The sequence below is a fragment of the Tasmannia lanceolata genome, unplaced genomic scaffold (assembly GCF_043159265.1).
Source record: "Tasmannia lanceolata isolate RefF3 unplaced genomic scaffold, GAP_Taslan_0.1 ptg000048l, whole genome shotgun sequence".
Classification (NCBI taxonomy): domain Eukaryota; kingdom Viridiplantae; phylum Streptophyta; class Magnoliopsida; order Canellales; family Winteraceae; genus Tasmannia; species Tasmannia lanceolata.
This window is the reverse complement of record NW_027518725.1, coordinates 3806745-3830940: the sequence shown is the minus strand read 5'-3', so window position 1 is coordinate 3830940 and position 24196 is coordinate 3806745. Positions and strand designations below refer to the sequence as shown.

Genomic DNA, 24196 nt, shown 5'->3' with positions numbered 1-24196 from the left:
TTGACTTTTGGCAGATTTTGTATTATTATTCATTTAATTCAACTAAGATGGCTGTTCTGATATACAAAAGCCAGCCGCAAAATTGCTTTTAGTGAAATTGCCTACCAAATCCCATTGTCCCAGGCTAGTTTTGGTCCACTGTGCTAACCAAATAATTCAAAAAAAGAAAATTTTGAAAAAAAAAAAAAAAAAACTTTTTTCCAATTTTTCCAAAAAAATCTTGCAATCCAGGCTTATTAAAGGGAGAGAGGTCAAACAATCTCATTATCAAATTTCACCACTTTGGTAGACAGAGTCACAGAGGGCGCCTGGTTGGTTAATAAATTTTATGACATCGTAAATGGTTATTGACCAATAGGACTACAGGAGCCATCTACCATTCCTCTATTAAAATATATGAAAAACATGAATAATGATAAATTCGCTCCCCCTTTAAGATAACTCACATCCTTAAGGTGAATTGACGTCAAAAGGCCTCCTTTCAAGGGGTGCGAATTATCCTACTGGGGGGCCGAATTCATCACGATCTAAAAAAATTCATAAAAGGCAATGTCCATGGAAGTGGGTCCCACATCTTCCTTGACTGTAATGCGGTATGCCCGCATATTCTCCGTTAACGTAAGCCGTCAATGATCCGTTCCCCAACTTGTCTTCTCTCCCTCATTAAGCTTGGACAGCTGAACTTCCAACACCTAAAGGGAGGAATCCCAAATAATTCCCAAATTCTCATATTCCAAAGCCCTAAATCCTCTTTCTCCCTCGTCTCTCTCTCTCTGTTTTTTCTTTCGTTTCTCATGAAATCCTCTCTGTTTTTCTTATTCTTCATCTTCTTATCCCTAACACCAGCATCTCCAGATCTGCTTCCAGAAATCTCGTCAAAATATCCCTCTCATTCGAATCATGAAGCTTTGAATAATCTCCTTCCTATCCCCCAAAATGTCAATAACAAAGGCCCTCCCATTAGATCTATGCTTTCTGACTCAAAGTAAGTAAATTATACAAAATTATCTTTGTTTCGTTGTTTTTTAGTTCTAATTCGACGCTTGTTTCCATTAATTTCATCCTGAAATATTTAATATTTTTTCATAATGATTTATCTATTGATATCTTCTTCCTAAATTATATGTGATGGGGTATAAAAATAACTACCTATAACGGGCCGACACCTGTCTAGGGGTATTATGGTAATTACCTCAGAGTAGGTAAACTCAAGCCTATAACAGGCCGACACCTGTCCTGGGGTAGGTAAGCCAACCACCCTCTATAAAAGGGCTTTCAAAGCTCAAACCAAAGGGTAATAAACTTCGTATCAACCACTCTAAAAACTAGCTCCGCATTCCTGCTCGTACTGACTTGAGTGTCGAAGGGCCTGTCCGGAGTCATACTCCGGGTTGGTCTTCTGACCTCGTTTGCTCCTTGTGCAGGGCTGAACTCCTTATCTCCTTCACCTCTGCCCCTCGGGTCCTCTAGAACAGCTCTTACGTCACTGCCGTATCTGTTACCGATTTTAGGCCTAACAGATTGGCACCATCCGTGGGACCACGAACTAAAAGCTGTTCAAATCCCCTTATAAAAATGGCAGGACGGAGGAATGCTCGGGTACCAACCGCAGGAACTACTCGAGCCGTGCTGCCCCGCAGGACCCGTAGTGAGAGAATTGCCTCACAGGTGGTGGCTACTTCTGCCACAGCAGAACAGAACCCCGCTCGCTCGGAACATCTCAACCCCATGCCCACTCCGGATCAAGTTCAGGCTCTCTTTCAACAGATGACGGTCAGTACCAACAACTGATCCAAGCGCCCCCAACATCCTCCGGAAGCTCCACGACCTGTACAGGAAAGGTCGAACTCCCACAGGGGAGAGTCAGCGCCCCACGGTGAAGACCGGACTCACCACTCCACGAGACGAGTCCAACACTCCAGAGCCAGGCATGCCCATACAGAACCTCACCACCGCCGGAGGTCACGGTCCCGCTCTGCACAAAAGCATCGAGCCCAGGAAGACCGTGCGCCGCAAGAAAAACTCCGGCCTCATCGTAGGAGTCCGGAAAGTCAGTCTGGCTCCGCGACGAGCCAGTCGGTGGAGAGAAACAGGTCACTGGACCGACCAGACCGTAGAGCCGATCCGATGTTACGAAGGACCGAAGGAATGGACCACCGAATAGAACAGCTGGCGAAGGATCAGAGCCGGCCTGCTTCGAGGGCGTTCTCAAGCAGAACGCCGTTCACCGACGATGTTATGAGCGCCCCAGCGCCTCGGGGATTTAAAATGCCAACCGTCCCGCAATACGACGGGACCTCTGACCCTGTGGATCATTTGGAGACATTAAGAACAATGATGCTCCTCCACGGCGCGTCCGATGGCTTCCTCTGCAGAGCATTCCTGACCACACTGACTGGTGCGGCCCGGGACTGGTACTCAAGGATCAAATCGAACTCCATCAGCAACTTTGAGGACTTTGGAGACGATCTCGTTCGCCATTTCATGAGCAGCCGTAGGCCAAGGAAAACAACAACATCCCTGATGGCCCTGCGGCAGGAGGACAACGAACCTCTGAAGGTGTTCGTCAGCCGTTTCAACAGGGAGGCACTTCAAGTGCCAAATCTAGATCCCTCAGCCGCCGCAAACGTGCTCCTCGCAGGTGCTAGGTCTAACGATTTCCGCCGGGCAGTGGCCCGTCGGAACCCGCACTCTCTGGCAGATCTGATGGCCGGAACAGAGGAATATATATCAGTGGAAGAGACACTGGCGGCCCTGGACTCAAATCAGAGGAGAACCTCTGAAGACAAGAACCCTACCAAGCAGCGTAGAGATGATAAGGCCGTCAGAAGAGAAAAGTCCCCCCAGAGGAGGGAAGAGAACTTTACCCCTCTCAACACCTCCCGGAGACACATACTGGCCGCAATCAGAGGTGAAGAATTCGTAAGATGGCCGACCAGGATGATCTCCAAGGGAAGTAAGAGAGACAAGTCGAAGTACTGTCGGTTCCACAGGGACCACGGTTACGACACAGACGAATGCTGGTAGCTCAAGGAAGAAATTGAGCTGCTGATCGGCCGGGGATACTTGAAGAAGTATGTCATAAGCGACAGCCACAGAGCGCAGGGAGAAGAGTCCCCAGGGCTGGAGCCCTCGGCGGTCACAACCGCCCCCTGCCCGGGGTCAATCTCCTCTACCATCCAGTACGCAACCAGAGGCACAGCGATTCCAGCCAAGGGGGGTCATCGGCACAATTATGGGCGGACCGCCGGCTGGGGGCACATCGTCTGCTGCTCGAAAGCATACGCACGCCGAGTCAACGCCGTGCACACATGCAGCAAGAAGATGAAGACAGACAATGAGATCTCCTTTTCAGATGCGGACCTCGACAACCTGATACTGCCACACGACGACTCCCTGGTCTTAACCATGCTAGTCGCAAACTGGGAGTTGAAGAAAATCTTGGTCGACAACGGGAGTTCAGCCGATATTTTGTACTATCATGCTTTCGAGAGAATGATGATAGGTGACGACCGCTTAAGGCCGGCGAACTCAGATCTGTTCGGTTTCTCAGGAGAGGTCGTCAAAGTGGAGGGACAGATTGAACTCTCAGTCCTCGTCGGAGAGTCGCCCTGCCAAGCCTTCGCCATGGTCAACTTCCTGGTAGTGAGGGCCACTTCGGTCTATAACGCTATCTTGGGACGACCTGGCAAGAACCTGATCCGCGCAGTCCCTTCAGTGTATCACCAGAAGATGAAATTCATAACGCCAAATGGCGTGGGAGAAGTCCGGGGAGACCAGCCCCAGTCCAGAGAGTGCTATGCCATGACGCTCAAAGGCAAGAATGCGGCGGAATCGCTGCCGATTGAGCTACTCGACCTGAGGGACGAAGCCCAGGGTACTCGCTGCTTGGAAACCCAGTTCACTAAAACTAGGGTACTCGCTGCTTGGTTTGCCATGGCTCGTCTCCGCAAAGACCGGGAGCGCACTCCTGGTCCGGAACCAGCCCGGGCGTAGAAAATCCAAAGCTCTTTGGAAACTCAGTTCACTAAAACTAGGGTACTCGCTGCTTGGAAACCCAGTTCACTAAAACTAGGGTACTCGCTGCTTGGTTTGCCACGGCTCTTCTCCGCAAAGACCGGGAGCGCACTCCTGGTTCGGAAACAGCCCGGGCGCAGAAAAACCAAAGCTCTTTGGAAACCCAGTTCACTAAAACTAGGGTACTCGCTGCCTGGTTCGCCACGGCTCGTCTCCGCAAGGACCGGGAGCGCACTCCTGGTCCGGAACCAGCCCGGGCGCAGAAAAACCAAAACCCTTTGGAAACCCAGTTCACTAAAACTAGGGTACTCGCTGCTTGGTTCGCCACGGCTCATCTCCGCAAAGACCGGGAGCGCACTCCTGGTCCGCAACCAGCCCGGGCGCAGAAAAACCAAAGCTCTTTGGAAACCCAGTTCACTAAAACTAGGGTACTCGCTGCCTGGTTCGCCACGGCTCGTCTCCGCAAAGACCGGGAGCGCACTCCTGGTCTGGAACCAGCCCGGGTGCAGAAAAATCAAAGCTCTTTGGAAACCCAGTTCACTAAAACTAGGGTACTCGCTGCTTGGTAAGCCAGTTCACTAAAACTAGGGTACTCGCTGCTTGGTTCGCCACGGCTCTTCTCCGCAAAGACCAGGAGCGCACTCCTGGTCCGGAAACAGCCCGGGCGCAGAAAAACCAAAGCTCTTTGGAAATCCAGTTCACTAAAACTAGGGTACTCGCTGTCTGGTTCGCCACGGCTCGTCTCCGCAAAGATCGGGAGCGCACTCCTGGTCCGGAACCAGCCCGGGCGCAGAAAAACCAAAGCCTTTTGGAAACCCAGTTCACTAAAACTAGGGTACTCGCTGCTTGGTTCGCCACGGCTCGTCTCCGCAAAGACCGGGAGCGCACTCCTGGTCCGGAACCAGCCCGGGCGCAGAAAAACCAAAGCTCTTTGGAAACCCAGTTCACTAAAACTAGGGTACTCGTTGCCTGGTTCGCCACGGCTCGTCTCCGCAAAGACGGGGAGCGCACTCCTGGTCCGGAACCAGCTCGGGCGCAGAAAAACCAAAGCTCTTTGGAAACCCAGTTCACTAAAACTAGGGTACTCGCTGCTTAGAAACCCAGTTCGCTAAAACTAGGGTACTCGCCGCTTGGAAACCCAGTTCGCTAAAACTAGGGTACTCGCCGCTTGGGAACCCAGTTCGCTAAAACTAGGGTACTCGCTGGTTAATTCCCCTCGGTTCACCCCGCAAAGACCTGGATCAGTTGAAGCTTGAATGTCTGCCAGATTATTTCTAGCCCACAGTGTAAGTAAAAACAATGCTAACTAGAGCCAGAGGCAGACAAGTGGAGAATGGACGATAAATAACAAGATGTAATTTCCATTCATGAAGTAGGACCTTGAAGGGCCATTACAAAAAATGAGGCCTCAAAAGGCTGTTACAAAAGTTGGGTCTCCAAGGACCATTACAAAAAAAAGGAGAGAAAGAAGGGGAGCTCAAGACACCCCGTGGCTACCACCCCGTGATGGGTCCGCCTCCGGGACCTCTGCTGCAGTGGTGGTTCCCGGCTCGTCGTCGTCAGGCGCCGGGGGTCAGGGAGAACCATTCCCGTCAGGGTCACATTAGGGTTGGATTCCTTAACCTGCTCAAGGCAGTCAAAGAATCCCACCTTGTAGGACTCGCTGGACAAACTGATGAGTTCGTCCTCCTTCTTCTGAACGGCCGCCTCGAGTCTCTCCCGGGCTCTCTCCCTCTGTGCATTGAGGGCCTCGGCTGCCTTCTGCTTCTGAGCGGGCAACTCTTCTTTGAGCTGCTTGTTCTCCTCGACCGTCTGTCCAATGGACCTCTGAAGCTCTTCTGCCTCCTTCGTCAGCTTCCCACTCTCCTCCTCGGACTTTGTTATTGCCTCGGAGAACTTCTTGCTCTTGTCCCGAAGGTCGTTATAGTACAATCCAATCTACAGGCAAGCAAGTGTTAACACAAGAAAGCGAGGCAAAAGACAGAAAATAAGCATACTCGTGGGCCACCTTACCTGATAAAGTGAAGAGAATATGGCCTCGTCGGCCGCAGCTGGAGGTTCGTGGAGAACCTGGTGCTTATCCTTGCTGAGGAGAACTTTAGTGAGGAGCTCCGCAGCTACCTGGCTCTCACCGAGGCCGGAGTCGTTTTTCTGCACGGCCCAGTTGGGCCGAAAAACATTATCTCCAGTCCTCGCAGGGGGAGGACGGGCTCCAGTAGATGTCCCCACCTGACTTTGAAGAGCCGGCTCCTCGGCCGTAGGCGCCGACCACCTTCACCGTAGTCTTGCCTTTGGGAGGCGCCCGTGTCTTGGGTTGGAGCCGAACTCGCCATCTCGGGAGCTTTCCTTTTTTGGCCCTGCTGGGCCCTTCCAAATGCTCATTGCCTCACTCTCTCAATCTTTGATTGTGTCTGCATCTTTGAAAGTCAACACGAACAAACAGAACGGTCAGAAACAAAAAGGAGAAAAAAGGAATTTAAAAGCAGGGCTAGCCACGTACGTGCCGGGGTCGCAGTACTAAGGCCAAGCCCGACCAGAACCTCTTCCCCATGAAAATCCGAACAATGAATGAGTCCCTCACGGTCCAGCTCCTCGCGGACTAGGGCAAACGTTCTCGCATCCTCGCCCTCGAGGAACGGCTTGCGACTCATTGCCACTGTATCCGGGGCGTCCCATTTCAGAGGAACAGGCCAGGACTCGGTGGACTCCCTGTCCTCGACATAGAAGAACCTGTTCTTCCACAAGTGTATAGAAGAAGGAATGCTAGTGATCATTTTCACCTCCGGGCGCTGGCTAATGTAAATCCAACCCCCGTCCTTGTGCCTCTTCAAGTGCGCACACGCGCGGAATAATGACACAAACAAGTTTCTCTGAAGCCGACCCTGGATAAGGTAAACGAAGCCAGCCATTGTCCTCCACGAGTTCGGCGCAACCCGAGCCGGAGCCAGCCCATAATATCGAAGGACCGCGGTGAAGAATGGGTGCAAAGGGAACCTGAGTCCGGCCCTTAACGACTCATCGTATATACAGACGTCGGAGCTCTCGTTGCAAGCCCTATCTCCCTCTGTCGCCTCCCTCAGCCCAACCTTGGGGGAACACAGTACCTATCCCTAATGTCCCTCATCATGGACTCGTCAAGGAAATTTTCCTCGTAAAGAACCCGCACGTTGTATTTTGGATTGGCGTCCATCCGGGCCCTAGCTACGACCTCAATGGGCCGGCCAGGGAGAAATGTTGTGGACGCCTCAACGGCGTCACTACCAACACTCCCCTCTGCTCGGAGATAACTATTCGTTGGGAGCGGAGTTGTGTTCAAATCCAAAATCACCTCGTCTAGATTCACCTCGTCATCACTATCTACGATCTCTACTCTAATATCAGGACTTGCCATTATTGGCCCGGAAGTCCTGGTCGAATTATTTTGGGCCCTCCCTGACGAACTAGACCCTGAGCTACTGGAAGAGGACTCCCCTGAACCGGACTCAGAGCTAGAGTTACTATAGGACATGAACGCAGAAAAAAAAAGGCTCAAGAAGATTACCGGTCAGAACAGAAGGCTCCTAATCCGCAGACGATCACAACCCCGAAATACGCGAGCCGAACTGGCAGAGCAAAAAGCAGAAGGGAGAAGGCGAGAGTAAAAAGTGAAAAGTAAGAAATGAAGGGTGAATACCTCCTTTTATAAGCCTCGGCTAAGGCGGTCTGCATTTAATGAAGGCACCCACTTCGAGGGTCCTTGTATGACGTCATGTGTCTTTCATTAATGACGGACACCCACTTCGAGGCAAGGGGATGAGTAAATACGCGCGTATCTCCAAGGGGCTAAGGACACCTGTCAAGTGCTCGTATAAGGGATGGCCGTTAAAGCGATTGAGTCCGTCACAAAAATCAGTCCGGCCCAAGCCGGACAGAATATGGCGCGTCCGCTAAACAACAAAAATCAGTCCGGCCCAAGCCGGACAGATTGCTTTGCCGGACGAAATTTTCGGACTGATTTCCAGGCCGGACAGACAGATTTTCTGGACTAATCCCGCAGGCCGAACAAACGGCTTCGCCGGATAGACTCCCCCCGATCAAGAATATAACCCACCACACTATCCCAAATCACTACAATGACTTGGAGAACTGGGGGGCAACTGATGGGGTATAAAAATAGCAACCTATAACAGGCCGACACCTGTTTAGGGGTATTATGGTAATTACCTCAGAGTAGGTAAACTGAAGCCTATAACAGGCCGACACCTGTCCTGGGGTAGGTAAGCCAACCACCCTCTATAAAAGGGCTTTCAAAGCTCAAACCAAAGGGTAATAAACTTCTTCTCAACCACTGTAAAAACTAGCTCTGCACTCCTGCTCATACTGACTTGAGTGTCAAAGGGCCTGTCCGGAGTCACACTCCGGGTTGGTCTTCTGACCTCGTTTGCTCCTTGTGCAGGACTGAACTCCTTATCTCCTTCACCTTTGCCTCTCGGGTTCTCTAGAACAGCTCTTACGTCACTGCCGTATCTGTTACCGATTTTAGGCCTAACAATATGAATTTTCCTTCACCATCTTCTAATTTTTTGTACAAACTTATTGTTTCCATTATGAAATATTTTTGATATCTTCATCCTGAATTATATGAATTTCCCTTGCTTTTGTTATGGTCTACAAACTTATGATTCTAGATGACTTACTCTTTATTTGTTTTTTCAATGTCTCTGCAATCGCAGTGAGCATGATGTGGATCACAGTAAGCATGTTACTGCCCTTTTTACTTATATGGATGGTAAAGGCTTTGTTGCTACTATGGATGGTACAATTTATTTATTGGATGGTAAATCTGGGAAAATCCATTGGTCATTCTCAACTGGCCCTCCAATTTTGTCCTCTTCACATCAGGCTATTCTTGATGATAATAGCGATGATAGTGATAATAAATATCCATCCGGAAGCGATGACTATTTTATAGATGTGGGGGATGATTGGGAATTGTATGAACATAGTAAGCACTTTGGTAGCAAGGTATGTTTGTTCAGTATGGGATTCGAATTTTTTTTTCCTGTTTTTGTATTTTGGGCTTACTTTCATTGTTGTTATGTTTTTATGTTCTAGAAACTTAACAGAACGATAGAAGAATATGTCAACAGTATGCCGCTCGTATCAAAGGATGGAATGGTTATTCATGGATCAAAGAAAACAACAGGGTTCGTTGTTGATGTAATGGCGGGAAAAGTTATTCGTATACATCAGTTTCCTGATACCCAATCAATGTTAGGAGTGAGAAGTGTTGAAGAAAATTCAGTTGTAGCTAAACAATATTCTGATGAATTAAAGGCAAGTGTGCTGCTTTATGTCACGAGGACAGATTACATGTTGCAGTCTTTTCACCCCAACTTAGAAACAGCTGCGTGGAATTTGTCAGTTGCTAAATTTGGTGCTTCTTTTCTTCATCAAGGTTTTGGGAGTGTTTCAAATGCGCTAACTTTTGATTCGAGGGATAAACTCGGTCTAGAATATCAGGATTATTTGATGTCATTGCTGCATGCAATAAAGTTCCCTGTCGTCCGTATTCATGACCGTAATCTTATACAACCAAATTTTGCTCATTTTCAGTTTAACAATGTGTTAGGATCTTCTCGTGAAGCTGAAATGCATAATCTTGAAGGTGAAGGGCTCTCTCCCCCCCCTTCCGACAGGTTGAACAATTCTTCTGAAATTGAGACTAGAATAGATGATGCTCATAACCTTAAGGAAGTAGCAGTTGTTATTCTGATTGTTTTTATTGTGATTGTTATTATTCTGCTTGTTGCTATTCTCGCTATTGTGCCTGTTATTTGGGTTATTCGATGGGGAAGTAAACAAGTTAGGTCTGACAAGCAGTCAAGTAATTTGGTTGTGAAGGAATCTATAGTTTCCCAAAGAAGGAAAACACGAAGATCGAGAAATAATAAGAGCAATACCGTCATCAATCGGCAGGATGAGCCATTTGAAAATGAGGATGCACAGAATATTGGGATCACATGCATGCATAAATATGATAGAGAATCACCGTCAAATCATACAAAATCTGAAGAACATGCCAATGGTCGTTTTGTTGGTCAGCTTTTTGTATCCAATACAGAAATTGCTAAGGGGAGCAATGGTACAGTTGTCTTTGAGGGTGTTCTTAATGGCTGCAAAGTTGCTGTCAAACGTCTTGTGCGATCTCATCATGATGTGGCTATTAAAGAGCTTGAGATTCTTATTGCATCACATAAGCATCCAAATATTGTTTGGTTCTATGGAGTGGAGCAAGACTCATATTTTGTTTACCTTTCATTAGAGCATTGTACTTGCAGCCTGAATGATTTGATTCAACAGTGCTTGGAGACTCCAAGTTCAAACTCTATAAGCAAGTACAATGTTCGGTTGGACTCTATAAAGAGAATTGACAAAGATATTGAATTATGGAAGGCAAATGGCCGTCCTTCATCTCAATTGTTAAAACTGATGAGGTTAGTTGAAGGACTTTCTACTAGAAATTTTATTATTTCTTGTTTACTCTATCTAAATTGGGGAATGATAAGTGTTAGATAATAACAATGGAATGTTCTGCTATTGGTTAACCTTATTACACATCCAATCAAAAGTTTTGGTTGGTGATGGAGATTGAGCCCCACTGGCTTTGATTTATTTTCTTTTCTTTTTCAAAGAGGTGTTGTGGGTCTCACTTCCAAACAATATTTTTCATTGGATGGTGATAAGGTTCACCAACAGATAAGTGTCATGATATCCAATAATAGACAATCTTATATTTGTTTGAAACAAAGTTTTGTTGTTTTAAATTGTCTTGCATCCCTGAATAATGGGAATTTTAAGCAACATTTACTTAATGTATATATAGTTGGTGAAATGCATGCCCTCACGGGAATGTATCTAACTGCATTTTCGCACATGCATGCACCAATGAAAATATCTTGATATTGTATATCCGTTCATTCTGCACACGCACCGGCATTTGCCCAGTAAAGCTTGCTGATTTCATGTTTACATTTCATCTAGTTTTTCGTGTAATCAATATGATAAGCTTTTGCACTAGTAAATAAAACTATGCCGCGGTATAAGCAACCGACTATTCATAATAACAACTTTTGAGTGATATAGGAGCTTAGCCAAGGCCTACGAAGTTATCAAGTATGCTGTCTTTTTCCTTTAGGTTTGGACTATGATGGCGTCCACACTCACCAATTGAAAATATTGACAAATGCCTTTGCTAAGTTCCAATGCGGGAAATATCCACGGACAAGCAATTAATTAGAGCTTCCACTTTCACAACCTTTGTTTTCATTGTACAAAGAAGTCCATCTTGAGCTTGATGCATTTCTCAAACTCATTGTGGAACATACTCCCATATTTTGCTATTCATAGTCCTTATGTTTGCTTCTATCAAGTCGAGCTTTTTGCAACCAATATTTGGAATAGACCATGAAACCCAAGGGTTTAGCTTGAACAACACTCTTCAAAACTTGGGAGAAGCACCATCATTTCAGTTGCCCAATAGCGTTGCCAAGTAGATAATGGGTGTTTATCATTGGCAACAATGATTATGGTGCTTCTCTTACTTCACAAGTATTAATAGTCTAGCAAAGAAAATATGCCCTCCTATTGTCCAATTGATTAACTCTTTAACAGACAGAATATGTATTTGTTCGGTCATTAGAAGTCTAACATCCTTTGGCAGCAATAATCACGGCTTTCAATGCTGCTCTAGTTCGACAATGATGATCTCCCCATCCATAAGTCTGTGGAATGAGCGGACTGAAAATAAATTTAATTATTAGCTATCTAATTAGGGTCTTGCTGTTACTTAGCGACGCTGAACTTGCCAAATGTTCCTACGTGGAGAAGCTCTCCTTGGACCTACCGACATTTGTTTTCTACGTCTTGAGTACCTATTGTATTCACCATTCTTTCCACGTGCTGGTGTCTTTCCAGCTTTCTCTTTACTGTTTGATAAAATTCTAGGAAATAGATTCTCCATTCTACACTGATAGACCAAAATCTAAATTCTCCTTGCCAATTCTAAACTGTTCTCATGATCTCCTAGGAAAAAAAAGCGACAGTAAGATCCTCTTATCTGTCCCTTTTCTTACATTTATCTTCATTAATTTCTGTGTTAATATTGCATCGTACTAACTTTTGTTGCTTATGTGTGATGAAGGGATGTGGTCTCTGGGCTTGCGTATTTACATAAAAAGGGAATTGTACATCGGGATTTAAAGCCACAAAATGTGTTGATAAGCACTGAAGGACTTTTATGTGCAAAACTCTCTGATATGGGTATCAGCAAGCACCTTCTTGACGACACGACATCTTTCAGTAATCATGCTACTGGTAAGGGTACTTGTTGAACCTCGACAAGTAGACTATTGTTTTTAACTAATAGTACAATAATAGTGAGCATATTGTAGAATCCTGAGAATAGATTATTGTTTTAACTTCATATTTGTCATTATTTGTAGGTTCTGGAAGTTCAGGATGGCAAGCACCTGAACAACTTAATCGTGGACGTCAAACACGTGCAGTAGATTTATTCAGCTTAGGCTGTGTTCTCTTCTTCTGCATTTCAGGGGGTAAACACCCATTTGGTGAACCTCTTAAACGTGACTATAACATTGACAACAACCGCTTCGACCTATTCTTAGTAGAGCATATCCCAGAAGCTGTACATATTATTTCTCATTTGCTAGACCCCGACCCAAAATTGAGGCAAGCAACTCTTTAATAAACTTTTATGAATCTAGGTGGCATTTTATTATTATCATTATTAATGAGATCGCAGGTTTGACAAAGCACTTGAAAATTGTTCCTAGGCCAAAGCCAACAGAGGTTCTGCAACACCCTCTACTTTGGAGTTCTGAGATGCGTCTCTCATTTCTTCGAGATTCCAGTGACAGGGTAGAATCAGAGACTCAGGAGGGTCATTCAGATCTTTTGGAGGCACTAGAGAATGTTGCGCCAGTAGCGTTAGATGGGAAGTGGGATGAAAAGATGGAAGCTTCATTTATTACAAACATTGGCCGATATAGACGTTACAAGTATCACAGCACTCGTGATCTGTTGCGAGTGATTAGAAACAAGTTAAATCATTATGGAGAACTTCCTAAAGAAATCCAGGTTTGTTTCTAACAACAATAATTATATGATTTCTGCTTTATTTCACCTCTAATCTGAGCCCATTGAGTTCTATATTTAAATTAACTAGTTTGTTTGAATTTATTTCATATGGATACAGTTATGGTAATAGTTGATTATCCACCTTTTAAGGCATCAAACATTATATTTTAAAGTAGTACTTATTGATTTGCATTTCTATATTCTTCCAGTGCAAGGGCATTTAATTTGTTTGCCTCCTTAAGTCAATCTAGGGAATTATGCATACATCTTTTTGGCTTAGCGAGGACATGTCTGTTCAATCATGGAAGTGGCTTTGTCTTGTGAAAAAATATCTAACTACTACTTCCGTCATGTTTTCGATTTAGATCATAGCTATTGAGCCATACCCTAGCCGAATTTGTGGGGTTAATCTTCATTAGTTCTTTTATCTCGCTGCTTGTTTAGCTTATTAGTTATTTTTACATTAATTTCCCATTATATTAGACATTTTATACATTGTGGCATGTTGCCTTTAGTTAGCTAGTCAATTCCTTTGTTAAACTGAAATTAGATTAAGAAGTTACTTAGAAGTCTAAGTTGTTGGAAAGTGTTGAAGTTATTATATTAAGGAGAATTAGAACCCACGATGGGTATGCATTGGACTTATTTACTTCTTTATGAAATCTTCAAGGTGTCTTCTCTACAAGTGTAGTGTATTCTCTAGAGTATTGATCGCGTAGTGCATGTGGTCAATCACTAATACCCCCTGCAGTGTGTTGGCGGATCAAATCCTCTTGGCAGTGTGCTAAGGAAATTCAAAGCTCTATAAAATCAAATTGATAGACGTGTTTTTATATTGATTTTTCTACATTTATTACAATATATCATGTTAGATTCAACTCTGGTTTGGATTCCGTTGAGTTATTGACCTTAGAATCCATTGCAAAGAATTTCTCTCAGGTGTCATCTTCTTCGCGTCCATACAAGAAACAACAGTAAAACATAATGTCTCTGGGTCGTTTTGAATTTTAATTTGTGGCTATGTTTTTTGCAATAGTTACATGATTGAAAGGATTGGATATTTCTTTCTGTTCATGTTCAATTAGTGAAGGAACCAAAAAAACATCTTGGAATCATCCTGCACTACAATCTACAAATACCTCGTTCTACTTATAATATCCTGTTTGAACAGGGGATCACAAACTGCGTAGACTGAGGTTTTGGTCAGTTCTCTAGGTTGTTTCATCTTGAGTTGTAGCAGTCAAAACGTGTGGGTTCCTAGATTGAGGAGTAGGAATTTAACTTTGAGGAGATCAAGTAGATGCCATCTAGAAAGTGTTTCAAAAACCTGTAAATCCATGGCTTTCGACCGTGGTTGCTTTTGGATTTGAAGCAGTAGAACCTGTAGCTTTCTTTATAAAGTTAGCTGTAAGTCAACCCATATACAGGCAGTGAGATTTATGTGGTTTTTGGCGTTTATCCTTGCAACCAAAATGCAAAAAATCTCTGTAGAAAAAGTGTGAATTGGGGTTGCTTTCAGGTTCACATGAACTCGGGTTGTTTTCAGGTTCACTTGAATCCGGTTGCTTGCGTATTCATGTGAAATCTGGATTGAAATCACACCGGCTGTGGGTTATTCGTACTTAGAAAACAGCCACAAGTCATTGATATTCTGGGTTTTACTTTTGCAAACCAGAAGGAACAATGTGGATTTTTAGCAGATTGTGGTCATCATCACAGATTCTTCACAACTTACTTGACCCACATGTTGTTGAAGAGGCAACCGAGAGTTTGTTGGGCCTAACATTTGATCCTTCACAACTTCCTTGAGCCACATGTTGTTGAAGAGGCAACCGAGAGTTTGTTGAGGTTAACCTTTGCAATTCGAAACATCTTGTGAAGGTCCATACCGATTCAGCAACTATGAGGTATCACGGTTTATATCTCATATATTGTTGATTTTATCATTGAGTTTGCAGTGGTTTTGGACATGGCTTCAAGCTGCAAAACATGGGTCTGTTGGATACTATATACCCTTCAAGCAGAATTGCTTTCGGATGGAAACCACAACACTTTAGATTATGACTGTGCATGCTGATTCCAACATGAAGAGTATCTTCACCCAAAGGCAACCAGATTCGAGATGATTGGGGAGATCGAAATAGGCTGAGCGCAACTGGTTTCTTATCATTTTCGGCAGGGAGTACTTGAGGGCATTAGGTTACATACTATCTTTCTTGATTACATTCGTGATTCTTGAAAGATTATTGTAGACAGCTCGCTGATTATTCAATTGGCTTCCTTGCTATTTATACTTTTATTGAAATGTCTTGCATTGAAACAGGATTATCTTGTTTTCAGTTTCTTGACTGGTTGTGTGATCAAGGATATTAATATTTGAGGGAAATTCTCAACTCAACTCAACAAAGCCTTTGTCCCAAGCTACTTGGGGTCGGCTAAATGAATCCTTTAGAAAAAAAAATTCATGAAGAAGGTAAAAGGGATCTACCCGGCTCTAATCCTGGTTCTAGTTGGGTTCTTCTACGTGATCATTTTCTTCCATTCTATCCTATCCAAGGTTATGTTCTCTGTGGCGGGTTCTTTGAGGGAAATTAAGAAACCAAAATCTTGATTGATGATGTGGCGGGTTAAAATCATAATTCTTTTTGGGTTTCTTTAATTGATCGTGTGTACCATTGGAGTTGATCCTTGGTGATTATTTGGAGATGAGTTTGCATATTGCTGGGTTATTATCACATATTATCAGTTCTTGGTTCTATCATATTTTCTAGTAGTTGATATTGCATATTTGGGCTTGGTTATATTGGAACTGCTCCACGTTGATTATTAAGATCGGGATGAAAGATTCCTAGGCCCATATCAAGTGGTATCAGAGCTTTGAGTTAGGGGTCTCTTCCAAGTGGTATCAGATCATCCCTCCAAATATGAAGAGCTTCCCATACAATTGATGTGCATGATCAATTGTTATTTTTTGTCTTTATTGACTTTAGGACATCTTGTTTTTGTTGCTCATTCTCGATATGGTTCCATTAATCATCATTGATAGGTCCTTGCTTAGTGGTGATTTCTGTCTGTGATTAGTAAGTTATCATATACGTCCTTTACTTAACCCTTTCATTTTTAAAATCTTTTTGGGTCAATTTAATAACCATTGTTGGGTCTGTCTCCCTCCTGAGCCCTTATTAAATAGCCATCACTCAAAAATGGACAATGTGAGATTGTGACACCCAGAGTTTTGTGTTAGTAGACTTGTACACTTGATATGTGGGGCATTTCATTGCAGTTTTGTGATAATTAAGTAGCCATCTAAGTGTGGCTCTTTGTTAGTTGCTCCATTGATCTCATTGCAATTATGAAATAGTTGAATAACCATGTAAGACAGGCTTTGTTGCTCTCTCTCTCTCTCTCTCTCTCTCTCTCTCTCTTTTCTAGCAACAAAAAATAAAAATATTGATTAATAAGAGACTCCAAAATACAAGAAAAGGACGAGTTTCCCAACTAAAGCAAGTAACAATCGCCTACAATCTAGCTTCCCAAAAAAAAAAAAAAAACCACTTTATAATGTAATGGTTGCACTGAATCTGAGCTGTTGTATGGGACCAATCGGAGCTTGCAGGTGTGCCTCATTGCATGGGACCAATCCGACGTGGCTGGACAAAGAGAACAAAAGGTGCAATGATTGGCTCATTACCCCCAAGTATTTTCTGAATATCTATGTTATTGTATTGAATAGTGGATAATGATTTTTTAGGTTGCTTTGGATGTCACCAAAATGGGACCTTACTTGCAAATAAAATTATCTTAAGTTGGTAGAATGCTAGTTACATAGCAATGTCTATCTACATAAGCAAGGTCTCACATATACGCGTCCTTTACTTGATACGTGGAATTCTACAAGAACGTATTCGTTGTAGAGAATGGGGGCACCCTAGACCAGATGGTGTGAAACTCAGCAAGATCTACGACTTTGACCGAGCCTCCTTAGAAAAGGCCTTCTATGAGGAAGAGATCAAGGTCGGGGTCTTTGAGTAGAGATCGGGATCCTGGTAGGGGTGCAACTCGTCGGGCATAATCCGAACCCATCAGGTTCAACCTAATTTTTCTTTGGGCATCGAAGGGAAGGGAGGAAGTTGCCCGTTCTAACTGAGCTATAAGCCCCATCCCCATGCATTACAGCTGTGTTCACAGTCATGTACCATTTTCTTTTTGGGTTTTCAGTTTTTCCCCAGATTTCTCTTCATCTCTTCTTCCTCTTCATTTTCTTGTTGGGTTGGGCATCAGTTTGGGTCTGGTTAAGGCTGGGTTCGGGTTAGAATTCAGGTTGACCCTCCTTAGGCTGGGTTAGGGTTGACAAGATGCTCCTTTGGGTTGGGTTCAGGTTGGCCTCAAAACGACTCGAGTTGCACCCCTAGTATTGTTATGAGGTAGTGAAAGAAGATATACATGCTTTCTTCAAAAGCCATTCATGAGGGTATGGTGCTGGATAAGAACGTTGTCACTACATTCATTTCTTTGATTCTTAAGATAGAAGGGGCGACCGACTTATTGGATTTCTGACCAATTAGCTTTGTTGGTTGTACTTATAAGGTCTTAACAAAAATCCTGACAGAAAGCCATTAATGAGGGTATGGTGCTGGATAAGAACGCTGTCACTACTTTCATTGCTTTGAGTCTTAAGATAGAAGGGGTGACCAACTTATTGGATTTCTGACCAATTAGCTTTGTTGGTTGTACTTAGAAAGAATGAAAAAAGTCTTGCACTAATCGATTTCTAATCTTGGGTGACGCTCTAAGTGCTAATGATGCGGTTGAGTTTTACTCCAAGCTTGACAAAAAGGGGTCGTGTGCAAGTTGAATATGGAAAGTGGCTTATGATTGAGTGGAATGTGACAGTATGGGATTTTGAGAAAGGTTGCATGCTTGGATGATGAGGCGCATTTCTTATGCATGGTTTTCCATTTTGGTGAATAGTTCCCTAAAGGCTTCTTCAAGTCCCCTTGAAGGCTCAGACAAGGAGACCCTGTCTCTTGATTTTGTTTTTTATAGTGGCAGAAACTTTGAGCAGAATGATTGATAAGGGTAGAAGCTGTGACCTTCTTGAGAGTTTTCATATAGTTTCTCTCCTGGGATGATAGATCCCCACCTATAGTTTGTTGATGACAATCTGATTTCTAGTGACACAGATTAAGACAAAGTGTTGAAATTAAAAGTTGTTCTGTGGTGCTACGAAGTAGTGACAGGGCAGAGATTTCATTTTCAATAGTCTTAAATATTGGCTATTCATCTTCGGGCCGAGGAGAGAGACGGACCGACGGCTTTGCTTGAGTGTTTGGTGGAGAAGTTACCGACCACCTATCTAGGTCTCCCTCTTTGCAAAGGAAGACCAAAGAAGCGGATGTGAGATCCGATCATCAAAAGGGTGGAAAGAAGACTTTCTTCTTGAAAGCAGAATCTTGTGTCTCTAGAGGGCAGATCACTCTAATTAAGGAGGTGTTAACCATTATCCCGGTGTACTTCTCTCTGTTTAGATGCCTGGTCAGGGTGATTAAACTCATTGAGCTGATTCAGAGGAATTTTCTCTGGGCCGACTCATAAGAGAAGAGAAAGTTTTACCTGGCTAGTTGGGAGGAGATGTGTAAGCCAATCTAAGGAGTCTTAGGATTAAGAATCCTAAGATTCAATAACAAAGTGCTGCATGGAAAAATGGTTGCGGAGGTTCAGGGAGGAAATATATCAGCTCTTGGTTAGGGTGGTTGAGATCAAGTATGGGATGTGCCAGAAAAATTGGATTTCTGATGACAGGTAAAGAGGCATCAGGTTGACTGAGCGGAAGGACATCTTGAGGCAGATGTACATGTTCCAAGATGGAATCAAATTCAGAGCCTATAAAGAGAACATGATTAGATTCTGGAGGGATCGGTGGTGTTTGAGGATTCCCCGATGGAAAACTTCCTTAATCTATTCAGTATGGCGAATGATAAAGATGCCTTGGTTTAAGATTGTGTGTGATGGATAGAGGGGCAGAAATTTTGGGAGGTCAATTTTAGGAGGCAATTCTTTGGGTGAGAGTTGGACTAGGTGGTTTTGATCTTGGATGCTTTGGAATTCCTGTATGTGAAAAAGGTAGGCAAAGATGGAGAGGGTCTGGATATGAGACTCGTCTGGAACTTTCAACTTCAAGTCCTTCTACCGTTGTGTCATCCTAGCTCTCCTACTTTGCCCGTATACATGGTTCGGAGCATTCCAACACCGCCTCGGGTCTGCGCCTTTAGATGGACCTCATGCCAGGATAAGATCCTAACGATCGATCATTTGAGAAATCTCAATGTTCTAATTGTGGATCATTGCATCCTCTATGTGGAGGCAGGAGAGTCTGTAGATCATATATTCTTTGTAGGGTCACCAGAGACATGTAGTCGTATCTTAAGTGATTTGGGATGGCTTGGGTGTTTCCGTCTCGGCTTTCTGATTTACTTGATAGCTGGTTCATTAAGCCTTGCCCCAAAAGTGGAAGGATTCTATGGAGACTTGTATTGATGTCCACTCTATGGGTCCTCTGGAAGGAGAGAAACGCCCACATTTTCAAAAATTCCATAAAGGCTCATCTTTCTAGTTATATCTTGGGGAAAGACCCTGCTCAGTTTATTTCTCCCATGGGCCCGAGGTGTTCTTGGAGACTTCGAAGCATGAATCGTGCCTCATGGGTGCCTCTCTTGCGAACAACGATTCAGCGCTCCTTAGGAAGGAGCGGCCAAGGAGCTTGTCAAACCCCTTCTGATGTTGGCATTCTCTCCACACCACTTGTTACTATTACTCCATCAGTCCCACCATCACCAACTCCCGTGTATCAAACTCCTCCAACTCTTCAAAGTACTTCATTGGAGTAAGCACAAAGGCACGGGGAAAGAAGGCATGGAAATGAGGATGGCTAGAATTTATTATTTTTCGATGTACTTAAATTTTGAAAAATATATACGAAGATGGTTAGAAATTACTACTTTTGATGTACTTGAATTTTGAAAGACATAAAGAAAATATTTCATAAATGCTCCCATGACACTCCCAACCTTAGACTTTTCTAGACCCCATGCCTCTCTATCACTTCTCCCAGCCCTATCCCCCAACCTGCTTTGTGTTTTCAAGGTTGGGGCGAGATTTGTTTGTGGTAGTGAGAGGTGGGGGGGGGGGGGGAATATTTCATAAACGCCCCCATGAGACTCCCAACCTTAGACTCTTTTGGACCCCATGCCTCTCCATCCCGGCCCATCCCCGCACCCGCTTTGTGTTTTCAAGGTAGGAGAGAGATTTGTGGTAGTAAGAGAGAGAGGGGGGGGGGGGGGGGGGGTCTTCTTATGGATGAGATTGGTGCAGGCAGTCTTTCTCTAGTCCGACCAGGATCCATGGTTTTAAATTTCGACCGAAATCCGAAATTTTGGATTTCGGTGGAGACCGACACCGAAATCACGAAAACTCGAAACGGTATTTATTTCTGCCGAAATTTCGATTTTTCCGAAATTTCACCCCAAATCCTGTTTTTTTTTAATTAGTTTAATATTTCACCGAAATTTCAACTTTCGGTAATTTCGGCTGAAATTTAATATTGAATAAAATATACTTTTCTTTGTTTCGCCGGATTTTGGCCGAAATTTCAAAATTTCAAGGGCCCGAAACCGGTACGGAAACTGAAATTTTAAACCATGTCAAGATCACGAACCCCAATGAAGCGAAGGGAAGGGCAGTGCTTCAAGGCATCATATTTTTTAGGGAGGGGGGATTTGGACAGGCTGATAGTGGAAAGGGACTCCTTAACTGTGATTAGATGGCTCGATCCAGCTTGGAAGGATTCAATTTTCTTTCCTCCCTGATCCGTCGCCCTTTGGCTTGTATCTGTTTCGGTTGCTTTTGTGTCTCTGCTTCATGTTTGGACTATCTCAGCCATCTCTTTTTTAAATAAAAATTATCATCATTAAAAAAAAGCTTGTGGGAGGTGGTTCTGTAGACCTTGAGTTTGCAGCTAGCTTTTCTCCTCTGGTTAATCTTATTTAAAAATGGGATATTGACACCTCTCCTTGGAAGCCATTAACTGTATCATTTCTAAAACTATTATAAGCATTACTTTCTAATAATCATATATAATTTCATTATAATTTGCATATAAGATCGTAGACAAATAATTCTCAGATGTAGCCAAAGACGCCCTAACTAAATCCATTGTTTTGCATTAGAATAAGGATTTGAATACATGTTAAAGATTTGCGTTCTATGATTGATACTTTCATCGCTCTTAACACAATTATTTTCTCTTATTTTAGGAACTTCTCGGGCCAATTCCTGAAGGGTTTGATGACTACTTTACAAGTCGATTTCCAAAACTATTAATTGAAGTTTATAAAGTTGTATATAATTACTGCAGGGAAGAACAATGCTTTCAGAAATATTTTAGAAGCAATAGTGACTATCTACCTCATGGTGAGTTTTTTCATCCGGGTTCTTAATTGAAGATGACAACCATATGTAGTCTTGTATAGGTAAAGTTCATGAGTGATTTAATTGTATCTGTATCTTATGCATTAACTTAACAAGTTTCTTGTAACAATATTGTACATATATTTCGATCATGCTAGTGTTATAAATTTGATCAATGTTCTATCATCATCACCTTTATTAGAATTTTATTATCTTCTGCATCTTTAGCTTCATTTGGTTGTTCTTGTTAGATTATCATGCTCATTTTTTTCCAATTAGATATGGAGTTCAAACTGAGATTTGTTTCAAGGCATTGTCTTCACTAAATATTGAATATTTTTGGTTTGTTTGCTAATGTATTATAGTCGAGAGCCTTAATGTTTGAATCTCATTAAGACGTTCGACTCTGTTTTGCCATTCACAACCTGCAGAACTCCTCAAATCTGATGGTAAGGATTATCTATGACTTTTAGCTATGGCCATAAGAACTGCAAAAGTCCATGTGCTGGGTCTAGGCTTTTAGATATTGCCCAAGTGATGGGTTCAGTCGGAGCCTTGTTTTATGGGCAATTGGTATTTTATGGCTGGGGCTTGAATATTTGCTTAGCTTGACTAATGAAAAATAACTCGAGGAATGCTTTTTGTAGACGAAAGGTTGCAAATGCATCTTTTGACACACCTGGACCCACTCCTAAATTCTTAGGTTGATTACATTCAAACAATTCTGCATCCAGGTATCTGCATGTGTGAGGTGCAGAGTAACCACTATATCTGTGCTAAGTCCCAACATATCTTCATTGGATCATGCAAAGACGTCTCTGTACTCTTTGAACATGTCCATCATTTTTGCATGTTCCTCCAAGGATAACATGGTTCCAATTCGGATTTGCTTAGGGTCTTCTTTAGTGTCGTAAGTGATAATGTTTATCATTTCGATTTCTTTTCTTTAGTGTCTTTAGTGATAACATTTATTCTTTCAATTTCTTCCATTATAGTTCGGGCTCAATGTTCCATTGTTTGCTTGATTATTTTGAGAATCTCAATTGGAGGTTCGCCTTCTTCATCCGAAAGAGGGGTAATTACAGACTTCATGGACTCTAGCGACAAGGTTACGTCTTAATTAGACTTACCAGATACAAATGATTCGGTGATGGTAACATAGGATCGGTTAGTAAGGGGATGGTTGCTTATGACCGATTAGTGAGGGGACCGATTGTATCAATGATCAAAGATTTTGGTTTTAAAGAGTTCAATTCTTCGGCTATCATAGTTATCCCTTCCATGCTATTAGTTTTAGTAGCCATGTGAGGATACCTTCTAAACAAGGAATCCAAAGGCTTCAATTTCTTCTTGCTAATTGTCATGCATCTTCTTCTTCTTTTGCAAAGCCTTTCTTTCTTGGTTGTACTGCTTCTTTCCTTTGAAATTATCATTGCAGTTTGCCCCAGTTTAAATTCCACCCGGGTTCCTTATTGGACTGAGGAATCAAAGAAATTATGGAAAAGGGCCAACTAAGTACTGGGAATACTGGTGGTTTAAATTTAAAAGGACCATTTGAGCTTGCTCCATCTCCTTATGTGGCTTTCCTCCTCCAGCGGGTGATCTAGACAGTGAACTAATACAAAAGCTTTTGTTTGGTTATTTATAGGGCTGCAACTCGGGTCGGGTTTTTTTTTTCCGGAAAACCCACGATTCCTAAACCCGGCCCTACCCATGATAAATCTCGGGTCGGGTCGGGTCCGGTTTTTTCACATTGACGCAATTTTTTAAGGAAAACTCTTGTTTGGCTAGGCAACGCAACTCATAGAAGCAGAAATTACACTCACATTACACTTGAATCAAACAGTGATGTAATTACACTCACATTACACTTGAATCAAACAATGTTGTAATCAAACAATGCTGAATCAAACACTTGAATCAACTCAACATATAGAAGCAGAAATTACACTCACATACTATAACAGTGCGTGTGTGGGTTTTCACTTTTAACTTTTAACTAACAATAGAAAAACAAATACATACTATAACTTATGTAACTCGGGTCGGGTCAGGCTCCTTCAAACCCGGCTCGACCCGAGATTCATGCGGGCTTTTGGATGCGCAACCCGGCTCGACCCGAAACCCGTGAAACCTGAACCCAACCCAGGCTATTTTCGGGTCGGGTCGGGTCGATGCGGGTCGGGTAAAACCCGGCTCGAATTGCAGCCCTAGTTATTTATAGGTCTCTGATCGTCAATTTAGCGTCCACGTGACAGAGAATTGATGTATAAGACAATCGTTTCTGGGTCTTTGATAGTCAATTTGGCTCTAAAACGACTGTCCCAACTGATCATTATTGAGCCCATATTGCCCCAATAACCCCACATACATCCTAATGGGTCTTCAAACTTGTTGTTCTATCTTATTTTTTTCATGTCCTTTACTTTGAGCTTTTTCGGTAACATGACATTTGGGAAGAGACAGACTCTTGGACTAGATCTTTCAGATGCTCATCTGCGCCATTCATCTTCTTAAATGGTCTCTAGAAATCAGGAAAAGGACTACCAGCTGACCTAGATCATTGCCGAATAAG

At 43.2% G+C, this 24196-nt stretch overlaps 1 protein-coding gene across 2 annotated transcripts; it reads left to right on the top strand.

Annotated features, from left to right (window-relative positions):
• Window positions 1-604: 604 nt before the first annotated feature.
• On the top strand, window positions 605-21807 carry LOC143864132 (serine/threonine-protein kinase/endoribonuclease IRE1a-like). Of its 2 annotated transcripts, none has more exons than XM_077374950.1 (7): window positions 605-985; window positions 8730-9021; window positions 9112-10493; window positions 12200-12372; window positions 12501-12747; window positions 12852-13155; window positions 21468-21807. In XM_077374950.1, the coding sequence occupies exons 1-7, from the start codon at window positions 630-632 to the stop codon at window positions 21648-21650; spliced, it is 2937 nt and encodes a 978-aa protein (XP_077231065.1). In that variant the 5' UTR covers window positions 605-629; the 3' UTR covers window positions 21651-21807. The 2 variants fall into 2 exon arrangements, with proteins under 2 accessions (XP_077231065.1, XP_077231066.1); XM_077374951.1 differs by lacking the exon at window positions 21468-21807 and adding an exon at window positions 16772-16849.
• Window positions 21808-24196: the final 2389 nt, after the last annotated feature.